Source organism: Zosterops lateralis (genome assembly GCF_965231275.1).
Source record: "Zosterops lateralis genome assembly, chromosome: 36".
Lineage (NCBI taxonomy): Eukaryota > Metazoa > Chordata > Aves > Passeriformes > Zosteropidae > Zosterops > Zosterops lateralis.
Window position 1 is genome coordinate 209,121 of NC_139796.1, and position 13,214 is coordinate 222,334.

General features: G+C 57.3%; 1 protein-coding gene across 1 annotated transcript in view; it reads left to right on the plus strand.

Annotated features, from left to right (window-relative positions):
- CACNA1A (calcium voltage-gated channel subunit alpha1 A) overlaps nt 1-13,214 on the plus strand; it is a gene marked incomplete at its 5' end in the record, with an annotated part of 51,169 nt that overhangs the window by 20,298 nt on the left and 17,657 nt on the right. The window contains 12 exon segments of the mRNA XM_083881936.1: nt 178-597; nt 1,529-1,914; nt 2,786-2,930; nt 4,071-4,200; nt 5,113-5,172; nt 5,295-5,401; nt 7,092-7,191; nt 8,070-8,230; nt 9,261-9,401; nt 10,171-10,372; nt 11,641-11,805; nt 12,511-12,621. Coding sequence (XP_083738062.1) covers nt 178-597; nt 1,529-1,914; nt 2,786-2,930; nt 4,071-4,200; nt 5,113-5,172; nt 5,295-5,401; nt 7,092-7,191; nt 8,070-8,230; nt 9,261-9,401; nt 10,171-10,372; nt 11,641-11,805; nt 12,511-12,621 — 2,128 coding nt within the window.

Genomic DNA, 13,214 nt, shown 5'->3' on the forward strand with positions numbered 1-13,214 from the left:
TTTTGTATTGAATATTCCAATTTACAGGCCTCATCCCAATCCATTCCATCTCTTTTTCTGTGGAATATTTTCATTTAATTCCTAATCCCCTCTCCCACCTTTCCCCCCCAGGTACCACCCCGGAGACCCCCCGGGCCCCCCCCGGCCCCACCCCGGAGACCCCCCGGGCCCCCCCAGGCCCCACCCCGGAGACCCCCCGGGCCCCCCCAGGCCCCCCCGCCCCCGCAGCTCCAGCCGGGACCTGGACAGAGACCCCAGCCCGGAGCGAGAATTCTACAGCGACAGGACACACAAACTGGGGAGGGGGCTACAACACCACCAACACCGGGCCCGAGACCCCCGAGCCGGGCCAGGGTCGCCCCCAGCCCCAAACCCCCCAGAGCGGGACCACCGGAGACACCGGGGGCACCGGAGACCCCCCGAGGAGGGGGAGGAGGGGGCCCGGCCCGAGAGGAGGACGCGGCACCGGGACCCCGCCAGACCCCCCCGGGGGGAGGGGGAGGGGGACGGCGACAGGAGGAGGCGACACCGCCACCCCCCCCAGGGACACGACGGGGACAGGAGGGAGGACAGGGACAGGAGGCACCGCAGGAGGAGGTGAGGGGCGGGGAGACCCCCGGGGGGCTGGGGGACCCTCCAGGAGCTCTTGGGACCCTCTTGGGGCTGGTGGGACCCCCAGGGGTTTGGGGGGACCCTCCTGGAGCTTTTGGGACCCTCCTGGAGCTCCTGGGACTGTCCCGGGGCTGGAGTTTGTGGGATGCTCCCAAACCTGGTGGGACCCTCCTGGGGCTGGTGGGACCCTCCTGGAGGTGGTGAGACCCCTGGGGGTTTGGGGGGACTGTCCTGGGGCTAGTGGGACCCTCCTGGGGCTGGTGGGAGTTTGTGGGACCCTCCTGGAGCTCCTGGGACTGTCCTGGGGCTGGTGGGACCCTCCTGGAGTTTGTGGGACCCTCCCAAATCTGATGGGACCCCCCTGGAGCTGGTGGGACCCTCCCAAATCTGATGGGACCCTCCCAAATTCGGTGGGACCCTCCTGGAGCTTTTGGGACCCCCCTGGAGTTTGTGGGACCCTCCCAAACCTGGTCGGACCCTCCTGGAGGTGGTGAGACCCCCAGGGGTTTGGGGGGACCCTCCTGGAGCTTTTGGGGCCCTCCTGGAGCTCCTGGGACTGTCCTGGAGCTGGTGGGACCCCTGGGGGTTTGGGGGGATTGTCCTGGGGGTGGTGGGATGGTCCTGGAGCTTTTGGGACCCTCCTGGAGGTGGTGAGACCCCCAAGGGTTTGGAGGGACTGTCCTGGGGGTGGTGGGACCCTCCTGGAGCTCCTGGAACCCTCCTGGAGCTTTTGGGACCCTCCTGGAGGTGGTGAGACCCCCAGGGGTTTGGGGGGACCCTCCTGGAGTTTGTGGGACCCCCCCAAATCTGGTGGGACCCTCCCCAATTTGTCACGACCCTCCCAGAGCTGTTTTTTTTGGGTACCTGGGGGGGTCCTTTCTGAGCCCCCCACCCTCTTTTCTCCCCCCCCCCCCAGGGACCCCCAGCCGCCCCCGGCCCCCCCGGGCCCGACCCTGTCGACCACCCGGCCCATCCAGCAGGAGCCGGGCCGGGGTCGGGACCCGGCGCCCCCCGTGGCCGAGGACATCGACAACATGAGGAACAACAACAAACTGGCCACGGCCGAGCCCCCTCCCCTCCCCTCCGCGACCACCGCCCTGGGGAACCACCACGCCCCCCTGGGCACCGCCGCGGGGCCCCCTCGGAGACCCCCGACCCAAATGCCCAACCACCCCCCCGAGAACAGCCTGGGGGGGGGGGTCTCGAACCCGGGACCCCCCAACAAACCCGAGCACACGGCGGTGGAAATCCCGCCCCCCGCCGCCCCCCTGCCCGCGCCCCCCAGCAACGCCCTGGTGCAAGGTGGGGGGGCTGGGGGGGTTTGGGGGGGTTTGGGAGGTCTGGGGGGGTTTGGGCAACGCCCTGGTGCAAGGTGGGGGGGCTAGGGGGGTTTTGGGGTGATTTGGGGGGGGTTTGGGGGGCGTTTGAGGGGTCTGGGGGAGGTTTGGGGGGGTCTGGGGGGGTCTGGGTGAGGTTTGGGGGGGTCTGGGGGAGGTTTGGGGAGTCAGGGGGAGATTTGGGGGGAGGTTTGAGGGGGCTTGGGGGGTTTAGGGGGTGTGGGGGAAGTTTGAGGGGGTTTAGGGGGGTCTGGGGGAGGTTTAGAGGGGTGTTTGGGGGGTCTGAGGGAGATTTGGGCGGTCTGGGGGGGTTTGGAGGAGGTTTGGGGGGTTTAGGGGAGGTTTGGGGGGGTTTGGGGGAGGTTTGGGGGAGATTTGAGGGGTCTGGGGGAGATTTGAAGGGGTATGGGGGAAGTTTGGGGGGGTCTGGGGGAGGTTTGAGGGAGGTTTGGGGGGGTCTGGAAGAGGTCTGGGGAGGGGTTGAGGGGTCTGGGGGAGGTTTGAGGGGGTTTAGGGATGTTTGGGGGTGGTTTAGGAAGGTTTGGGGGGTCTGGGGGAGGTTTGGGGGGTTTGGAGGGGTCTGGGGTGGGTTTAGGGGATCTGGGGGGGGGTCTCGGTGCTCTGCCCACGCCGGGGGGGGGTTTGGGGGGTCTGAGGGGGGGGGTCTGGGGGAGGTTTGAGGGGGTCTGGGGGAGATTTGAAGGGGTCTGGGGGAGGTTTGAGGGGGTTTAGGGGGGTCTGGGGTGGGTTTAGGGTATCTGGGGGGGGTCTCGGTGCTCTGCCCACCCCGGGGGCTCCCCAGGCAGGGGGTCCCTGAGCCCACGCCCCCCCCCCAGTGAACAGGAACGCCAACCCCGAGCCGCCCCCGGCCCGCAAGGAGGAGGAGGAGGAGAAGAAGGAGGAGGAGGAAGGGCAGGACGAGAACGGCCCCAAACCGATGGTTCCCTACAGCTCCATGTTCATCCTGTCCACCACCAACCCGTGAGCTGGGGAGGGGGCCTGGGGGTCCTGGGGGGTCCTGGGGGGTCCTGGGGGGGTCTGGGGGGTCCTGGGGGGTCCTGGGGGGTCCTGGGGGGGGGCTGGGGGGGATTCTGAGGGGGTTTGGGGGAGATTCTGAGGGGTTTGGGGGCTCCTGGAGGGTCCTGGGGGAGGTTTGGGGTGTTTCGGGGGAGGTTTAGGGGGTCCTGGGGGGCTCTAGGGGGTCCTGGGGAGTCCTGGGGGGTCCTGGAGGGGCTCTGGGGGGTTCTGGGGGGTCCCTACAGCTCCATGTTCATCCTGTCCACCACCAACCCGTGAGCTGGGGAGGGGCCTGGGGGTCCTGGGGGGGCCTGGGGGGGTCTGGGGGGGTCCCAAGGGGCTCCCAAAGAGGCCTGGAGGGTCCTGGGGGGATTCTGAGGGGTCATAGGAGGGTCCTGGGGGGTCTGGGGGGTCCAGAGAGGCTCGGGGGGGTCCTGGGGGGGGGGTCCTGGTGAATCCCGGGGAGGGTGGGGGGCTCCTGGGGGGTCTGGGAGGGTCCGGGGGGCCTGGGGAGATCCCGAGAAATCCCAGGGGGTCCCGGGGTGTCCCAAGTGGGGTCCCGGAGAATCCCGAGGGGGTCTTGGGGAGGCTCGAGGAGGTCCTGGGGGGTCTGGGGGGGGTCCTGGGGGGTCCGGGGGGGGTCCCAGTGAATTCCAGAGAATCCTGAGGGGTCCTGGGGGGTCCTGGTGAATCCCGGGGAGGGTGAGGGGGTCCTGGGGGGTCCTGGAGAGGCTCAGGGGTGGTCCTTGGAAAGTCCTGGGGGCTTCACGGGAGGCCTGGGGGGTCTCAGGGGGGTCTGGGGAATCCCGGGGGGGTCCTGGGGGGTCCTGGCAAATCCCAGGGGGTCCCAGGGGGTCCTGGGGTGTCCCAGGGTGTCCTGGGGGCGGTTTGGGGGGTCCCAGGGGGTCCTGGGGTGTCCCAGGGTGTCCTGGGGGAGGTTTGGGGGGTCCCGGGTGGTCCTGGGTTGTCCCGGGGGGTCCCGGGGGGTCCTGGGTTGTCCCGGGGGGTCCTGGGGGGTCCTGGGTTGTCCCGGGGGGTCCCGGGTGGTCCTGGGTTGTCCCGGGGGGTCCTGGGGGGGGTCCCTCACCCCCGCCCCCCGCCCAGGTTCCGGCGGCTGTGTCACTACATCGTCAACCTGCGCTATTTCGAGATGTGCATCCTGATGGTGATCGCCATGAGCAGCATCGCGCTGGCGGCCGAGGACCCCGTGCAGCCCAACGCGCCCAGGAACAATGTGAGACCCCAGACCCAATTCATTATCAACCCTCCCGTGCAGCCCAAACCCCCCCCGTGCAGCCCAACGCGCCTAGGAACAATGTGAGACCCCAGACCCAATTCCCCCAATGCCCCCCGTGCAGCCCAACGCCCCTAGGAACAATGTGAGACCCCAGACCCAATTCATTATCAACCCTCCCGGGTAGCCCAAACCCCCCCCGTGCAGCCCAACGCCCCCAGGAACAATGTGAGACCCCAGACCCAATTCCCCCAATGCCCCCCGTGCAGCCCAACGCCCCCAGGAACAATGTGAGACCCCAGACCCAATTCCCCCAATGCCCCCCGTGCAGCCCAAACACCCCCCGTGCAGCCTAATGCCCCTAGGAACAATGTGAGACCCCAGACCCAATTCATTATCCACCCTCCCGTGCAGCCCAAACACCCCCCGTGCAGCCCAACGCGCCCAGGAACAATGTGAGACCCCAGACCCAATTCATTATCAACCCTCCCGTGCAGCCCAAACACCCCCCGTGCAGCCCAATGCCCCTAGGAATAACGTGAGACCCCAGACCCAATCCCCCCAATGCCCCCTGTGCAGCCCAAACACCCCCCCGTGCAGCCCAATGCGCCCAGGAACAATGTGAGACCCCAGACTCAATTACCCCCAGTGCCCCAATGCCCCCCGTGCAGCCCAATGCTCCTAGGAACAATGTGAGACCCCAGACCCAATTCCTGCCCCTGACCCAATTCCAGCCCAATGCCCCCCAAAACAACGTGAGGCTCTGGGGGGCTCTGGGGGGATTTTGGGGGGTCCTGGGGGTCTTTGAGGGGTCCTGGGGGTCCTGAAGGGTCCTGGGGGTCTCTGGGTGGTCCCAGGGGGTCTCTGACCCCACCAGACCCCTCCCACCCACGCCCCCTCCCCTTTTCCCAGGTCCTGCGTTACTTCGACTACGTCTTCACGGGGGTCTTCACCTTCGAGATGGTGATCAAGGTCAGCCTGGGGAGGGGTCCCGGGGCTGGGGGACCCCCTGGAGCCCCCCAGAGACCCCCCTGACCCCCCAGAGACCCCCCTGCCCCCCCAGAGACCCCCCTGACCCCCCAAACCCCCCCCAGATGGTGGACCTGGGGCTGGTGCTCCACCAAGGCTCCTATTTCCGGGACCTGTGGAACATTCTGGATTTCATCGTGGTCAGCGGCGCCCTGGTGGCCTTTGCCTTCACGTGAGTGTCCCCTGGGGGGCTTGGGGACGGTTCTGGGGGGCTTGGGGACAGTTTGGGGGGCTTGGGGGGCTTGGGGACAATTTGGGGGGGTTTTGGGGACAATTTGTGGGAGTTTGGGGACAATCCTGAGGATTTTGGGGACAATTTGGGGGGTTTTTGGGGATAATTTTGGGGGTTTGGGGACAATTCGGGGGGGTTTGGGGGGGACAATTCAGGATTTGGGGACAATCCAGGGGTCGGGGGGGACATGGGGTGGGTGGGGGTCTCTCCCCGAAGCCCCCCGAGGTCTGGGGTGGGTTTGGGGTGTCTGGGGGGCTTTGGGGGAGTCTGGGGGTCTCTGGGGGGGTCTGGGGGTCTCTGGGAGTCTGGGGTGGGTTTGGGGGTCCCTGAGGGGGTCTCTGGGGGTCTCTGGGGGTCTCTGGGGGGTCTGGGGGCTCTGGGGGCTCTGGGGGTCTCTGGGGGTCTCTGGGGTGGGTTTGGGGAGGGTTTGGGGGGTCTCTGGGGGCTCTGGGGGGTCTGGGGGTGTCTGGGGGGTCTGGAGGTGGGTTTTGGGGGTCCCACCCCTCCCCTCCCCCGCTCTCTGTTGTCGCTTTGTCGACGTTTTTTCGTTGTGTCCCCTCCCCCCCCCCCGTGTCCGTCCTGTCACCGTCACTGTCCCCTGTGGGCGTGGCCTGGAGGGGAGCCCTGAGTAACCCCTGAGTAACCCCTGAGTAACCCCTGAGTAACCTCTGAGTAACCCTGGAGTATCCTCTGAGTAACCCCTGAGTAACCCTTGAGTAACTCCTGAGTAACCCATGAGTATTCTCTGAGGATCCTCTGAGTATCCTGCAAGTACCCCATGAGTATCCTCTGAGTAACCCCGGAGTATCCGCTGAGTAACCCCTGAGTAACCCCTGAGTATCCCCTGAGTATCCCTGGAGTATCTCCTGAGTATCCCCTGCGGATTGTCTGAGTAACCCCTGAGTAACCCCCAAGTAACTCTGGAGTAACCCCTGAGTATCCTCTGAGTAACCCCAGAGTAACTCTCTGAGTATCCCCTGAATATGTCCTGAGTAACTCCAGAGTAACTCCAGAGTAACCCCTGAGTATCCCCTGAGTATCCCTGGAGTATCTCCTGAGTATCTCCTGAGTATCCTCTGAGTAACCCTGGAGTAACCTCTGAGTATCCCCTGAGTAACCCCTGAGTATCCCCATAGTAAAGCATCAAGCCCCGCCCCCCTCCCTGCACAAACCCCTCCCACATCCCCAGAGTGGGCAGAGCTTCCCTCGGTCCCCTCCCCCCTCTCTCTCAGGGTGGGGGGTCCCTGTGGGTTAATTTGGGGAGGGGTCTCCTCTCTGACCGTGTCTCTCCCCTCCCTCCCTCCCTGGGCCGGCGCCGCAGGAGCAGCTCACGGTAAATTCCTTCAGCTCTTTGTCCTCGTCTTCTCCTCCTCCTCCTCCTCGTGCTGGTGGTCGTGCCTCGCTGCCCCCTCCCCAAATTCCCGTCCTCGAACCCCCTCCCCCCAAAAAAAAAAAAAAAAAAAAAAAATTAAAAATTAATAAGCGGGAAGAGGTGGGTGGGGGTTTAATTTAACCTGGGGGGTTTAACCTGGACAGGAGGGTCTGGGAGCCCCCTCGGGGGTCTCAGGGGGTCTCGGGGGGGTCAGGCCGGGGGTCTCACGCCCCCCAATGTCGCCCCCCGACCCCCCAGGGGCAGCAGCAAAGGGAAGGACATCAACACCATCAAATCCCTGCGGGTGCTGCGCGTCCTCAGGCCCCTCAAAACCATCAAGAGGCTCCCCAAGCTCAAGGTGGGCGTCGGGGAGGGGGGTTTGGGGGGTCTCGGGAGGGTTTGGGGGGTCCTGGGAAGATTTGGGGGGTCCTGGGAGGGTTTGGGGAGTCCCAGGAGGAATTTGGGGGGTTTCGGGAGGATTTGGGGGGTCCTGAGAGAATTTGGGGGGTCCTGGGAGGGTTTGGGGGGTCCTGGGAGAGTTTGGGGGGTCCTGGGAGGAATTGGGGGGTCCCAGGAGGGATTTGGGGGGTCCCAGGAGGGATTTGGGAGGGTCCTGGGAGGAATCTGGGGGTCCTGGGAGGATTTAGGGAGTCCCAGGAGGGATTTGGGGGCTCCTGGGAGAAATTTGGGGGTCTCAAGAGGAATTTGGGGCCTCCTGGGAGGGTTTGAGGGAGTCCTGGGAGAGTTTGGGGGGTCCTGGGAGGAATTTGGGGGGTCCCAGGAGAATTTTGGGGGGGTCCCAGTGGGGGGAGAATTTGGGGGGGTCCCAAAGGGGGGAGAATTTGGGGGGTCCCAAAGGGGGGAGAATTTGGGGGGTCCCATCATGGGGATAATTTTGGGGGGGTCCCATCACAAAAATAATTTGGGCTTGTCCCACCCATGGGGATATTTCTGGGGGTCCCACCACAGAAATAATTCTGGATTGTCCCACCCCTGGGGACAATTTCAGGGGGTCCCACCACAGAAATAATTTGGGATTGTCCCATCACGGGGATAATTTTGGGGGTCCCACCACAGAAATAATTTGGGATTGTCCCATCACGGGGATAATTTTGGGGGTCCCATCACAGAAATAATTTGGGATTATCCCACCACTGGGATATTCGGGCTTGTCCCATCCATGGGGACAATTTTGGGGGTCCCAGCCCTCACCGCCGCCCCCTCCCCGCCCTCCAGGCCGTGTTTGACTGCGTGGTGAACTCGCTGAAGAACGTCCTGAACATCCTCATCGTCTACATGCTCTTCATGTTCATCTTCGCCGTGGTGGCCGTGCAGCTCTTCAAGGGGAAATTCTTCTACTGCACCGACGAGTCCAAGGAGTTCGAGAAGGATTGCAGGTAAAAAAAAAAATAAAATTAAAAAAAAAAAAAAAAAAAAAAATGGGGAGAGGATTTTTGATTTTGTGCAGGTAAAAAAAAAAAAAAAAAAAATGGGGAGGATTTTAAGAAAAAATGGGGAGGGTTTTGTGCAGGTAAAAAAAAAAAAAATGGGGAGAGAATTTTGATTTTGTGCAGGTTAAAAAAAAAAAATGGGGAGAATTTTGGGGATCCCATCAAGGGGGAGATAATTAATGGGGATATTTGGGGAGGGGTCCCATCACTGGGATAATTCCAAGGGTCCCCATTGCAGGGATAATTTGGGGAGGGGTCCCACCATGGGGACAATTCCAGGGTTGTCCCATCATGGGGATAATTTGGGGAGGGGTCCCATCATGGGGATAATTCAGGGGGGTCCCATTGTGGCGATAATTTGGGGTGGGGTCCCACCATGGGGATAATTCCAGGGTTGTCCCATCATGGGGATAATTTGGGGAGGGGTCCCATCATGGGGATAATTCAGGGGGGTTGCATTGTGGCGATAATTTGGGGGGGGTCCCACCATGGGGATAATTCCAGGGGGTCCCATCATGGGGATAATTTGGGGAGGGGTCCCACCATGGGGATAATTCCAGGGGTCCCCATTGTGGAGAGAATTTGGGTGGGGGGGTTCCCATGGGGATAATTTTGGGGGTCCCATCAGGAGGGGGATAATTAATGGGGATAATTTGGGGGGGGGGTCCCATCACTGGGATAATTCATGGGGATAATTTTGGGGGTTCCCACCAGGGGGATAATTTGGGGGGTCTCATTGTGGGGATAATTTGGGGGGGGGATCCCATCACAGGGATAATTAATGGGGATAATTTGGGGGGGGGTCCCACCATGGGGACAATTCCAGGGGTTCCCATCACTGGGATAATTTGGGGAGGGGTCCCACCCAGGGGACAATTCCAGTTTTCCCATCACTGGGATAATCCAGGGGGTTCTAATCCCTGGAAAAGAGAGAGGAGAGGAGACCCCTCCCCACTTTCCCCGTCCCCCTCCCCAGGGGCGAGTACCTGGTCTACGAGAAGGACAACGAGGTCAAGGCCCAGAAAAGGGAATGGAAAAAATACGAATTTCACTACGACAACGTTCTCTGGGCTCTGCTCACGCTCTTCACCGTCTCCACCGGGGAGGGCTGGCCCCAGTAAGGATTCAAAATTAAATTAAATTATTAAATTAAATAAGGATTTTTAAAATTTTTTTTTTGGGCGGGGGGCTCAGAAGGAAACCCCCCCAGCCCGTCTCTTTGTGTTGTGTTTTTTTTATATATTTTTTATATATATTTATATAAATATATTTATTTATATATTAAATATATTTATATATATTTATATATATTTATATATTTTTATATATTTTTATATTTTTTAATATTTATTTATATAAATATATATTTTTATATATTAAATATATTTATTTATATATTAAATATATTTATATATATTCATATATTTTTATATTTTTTAATATTTATTTATATAAATATATATTTTTATATATTAAATATATTTTTATATATTTATATATTTTTATATTTTTTATATTTATTTATATATATTTTTATATATATATATATATTTTATATATATTTATATAAATATATATATTTATATATTAAATATATTTATCTATTTTTATATATTTATATATATTTTATATATCTTTATATATATATATAAAAATATATATATTTATATATTAAATACATTTATATATTTTATATATATTTATATATATATATTTATATAAATATATATAAATATATATATTAAATATATTTTTATATTTTATATATATTTATATATATTTCTATATGTATTTATATAAATATATATATTCATATATTAAATATATTTACATATTTTTATATATATTTTTATATATATATTTTTAAAATATATTTTTATTTTTAGGGTTTTGAAGCACTCTGTGGACGCCACATATGAAAACCAGGGGCCCAGCCCCGGGTACAGGATGGAAATGTCCATTTTCTACGTGGTTTATTTCGTGGTCTTCCCTTTCTTCTTCGTCAACATCTTCGTGGCCTTGATCATCATCACCTTCCAGGAGCAGGGGGACAAGATGATGGAGGAGTACAGCCTGGAGAAAAACGAGGTGGGGTCTGCACTGGTGCTGGTTTTTAGCTTTTTTTTTTCCTGATTTTTCCCCCTTTTTCCTGATTTTTTTATTCCTGATTTTTTCCCTTTTTCCTGATTTTTTTTTCTTGATTTTTTTCCCTTTTTCATGATTTTTTTTTTCCTGATTTTTCTCCTGCTCTTGATTTTTTTCCTGATTTTTCCCCTGTTCCTGATTTTTCCCCTGTACTTGATTTTTTTATTCCTGATTTTTCCCCTTTTTCCTGATTCTCCCCCCTGATTCCTTTGTGTCCCCCCCGGGAGTTGTCCCTGTCCCCCCAGACCCATTTCTGTCCCCCCAGACCCATTTCTATCCCCCCTAGACCCATTTCTGTCCCCCCAGACCCATTTCTGTCCCCCCAGACCCATTTCTGTGCCCCTTGTCACTCATCCCCACCCCTGGCACTTGTCCCTGTCCCCCCCAGACCCATTTCTGTCCCCCCAGACCCATTTCTATCCCCCCTGGGACCTGTCCCCACCCTCTGTGACCTGTCCCTGTCCCCTGGGAGTTATCCCTGTCCCCCCCAGACCCATTTCTGTCCCCCCCAGACCCATTTCTGTGCCCCTTGTCACTCATCCCCACCCCTGGCACTTGTCCCTGTCCCCCCCAGACCCATTTCTGTCCCCCCCAGACCCATTTCTATCCCCCCTAGACCCCCCCCAGTCCCCCCCAGACCCATGTCTGACCCCCCAGACCCATTTCTGACCCCCTCCCCAATTTGCAGCGGGCCTGCATCGACTTTGCCATCAGCGCCAAGCCCCTGACCCAGCACATGCCCCCAGACCCATTTCTGTCCCCCCAGACCCATTTCTATCCCCCCCAGACCCATTTCTATCCCCCCAGACCCATTTCTATCCCCCCCAGACCCATTTCTGTCCCCCCAGACCCATTTCTGTGCCCCCTAGACCCATCTCTGTCTCTCTGGGACTTGTCCCTGTCCCCCCCAGACCCATTTCTGTCCCCCCAGACCCATTTCTATCCCCCCTGGGACCTGTCCCCACCCTCTGTGACCTGTCCCTGTCCCCTGGGAGTTATCCCTGTCCCCCCCAGACCCATTTCTGTCCCCCCCAGACCCATTTCTGTGCCCCTTGTCACTCATCCCCACCCCTGGCACTTGTCCCTGTCCCCCCCAGACCCATTTCTGTGCCTCCCAGACCCATTTCTATCCCCCCTAGACCCCCCCCAGTCCCCCCCAGACCCATTTCTGTGCCCCCAGACCCATCTCTGACCCCCTCCCCAATTTGCAGCGGGCCTGCATCGACTTTGCCATCAGCGCCAAGCCCCTGACCCGGCACATGCCCCAGAACCGCCAGAGTTTCCAGTACCGGATGTGGCAGTTCGTGGTGTCGCCGCCCTTCGAGTACACGATCATGGCCATGATCGCCCTCAACACCATCGTGCTCATGATGAAGGTGGGGAGGGGTCCCAGGGGGGTTTTAGGGGGGTCTGGCAGAAGTTTGGGGGAGATTTGGGGGGGTTTGGGGGAGATTTGAGGGGGTTTTAGGGGGGTTTAGGGGGGTTTAGGGGGTCTGGGGGAGGTTTGAGGGGGTTTGGGGGGTCTGGGGGGCTCCCATCACAGGTTTGGGGGGGGTTGAGGGGGTTTGAGGGGGGTTTGAGGGGGTTTGGGGGGTCTGGGGGGCTCCCATCACAGGTTTGGGGGGGTTTGAGGGGGGTTTGGGGGGGTTTGGGGGGTCTGGGGGAGGTCAGGGTCAGGGTCAGGGTCAGGGTCAGGGGTCACACCATCACGGCCATGGTCGCCCTCAACACCATCGTGCTCATGATGAAGGTGGGGAGGGGTCCCGGGGGGGTTTAGGGGGGTTGGAGGGGGGTTTGGGGGTCTGGGGGAGGTCAGACCCATCCCTGCCCCCCCAGGACTTGTCCCTGTCCCCCCCAGACCCATTTCTGCCCCCCCAGACCCATTTCTGTGCCCCCAGACCCATTTCTGTGCCCCCAGACCCCTTTCCGCCGCCCCCAGACCCATTTCTGCCCCCCCAGACCCATTTTTGTGCCCCCAGACCCATTTCCGCCCCCCCAGACCCATTTCTGTCCCCCCCAGACCCCTCCCCATCCCCCCCAGACCCATTTCCGCGCCCCCAGACCCATTTCTGTCCCCGCAGTTCTACGACGCCTCCGACACCTACGAGAACGTCCTCAAGATGTTCAACAACGTTTTCACGTCCCTTTTCTCCCTCGAGTGTCTCCTCAAGATTTTGGCCTTCGGGGTCCTGGTGAGGCCCGGGGGGGCTTTGGGGGGTTGGGACCACCCGGGGGGCCCCAAAACCTCAGGGGGGTCCCCAAATCCCAAGAGCAGCCCAGGGATTGTTGTCCCGAATTTGTCATGGGGAATCCTGGATTCTTTCCTCAAATTTAGGGGGTCAGTTCAGGGGGTACCTCGAGGTGTGGGACCCCTCCCCACATCCTTTTTTTCCCCCATACCCAGAATTATTTTATTATTATTATTATTATTATTATTATTATTATTATTACTATTATTAGTGTTATTATTATTATTTACTCGTATTATTTATTATTATATTTATTTATTATTATTTTATTTACTAATATTATTTTATCCATTATTATTGACTATTATATTTAATTTTTTATTGTTTATTTTATCTATTAATATTTTTATATTATTATTTATTATTTACTCTTATTATTGACTATATTTATTATTATTATTATTATTATTAATTATTATTTTTATTTATTATTATTTTTATTTATTATTTTTACTATATTAATTTTATTATTTCTTTTATCGTTATTTTTATATTATTATTAATAATTATTTACTCTTATTATTGACTATATTTAT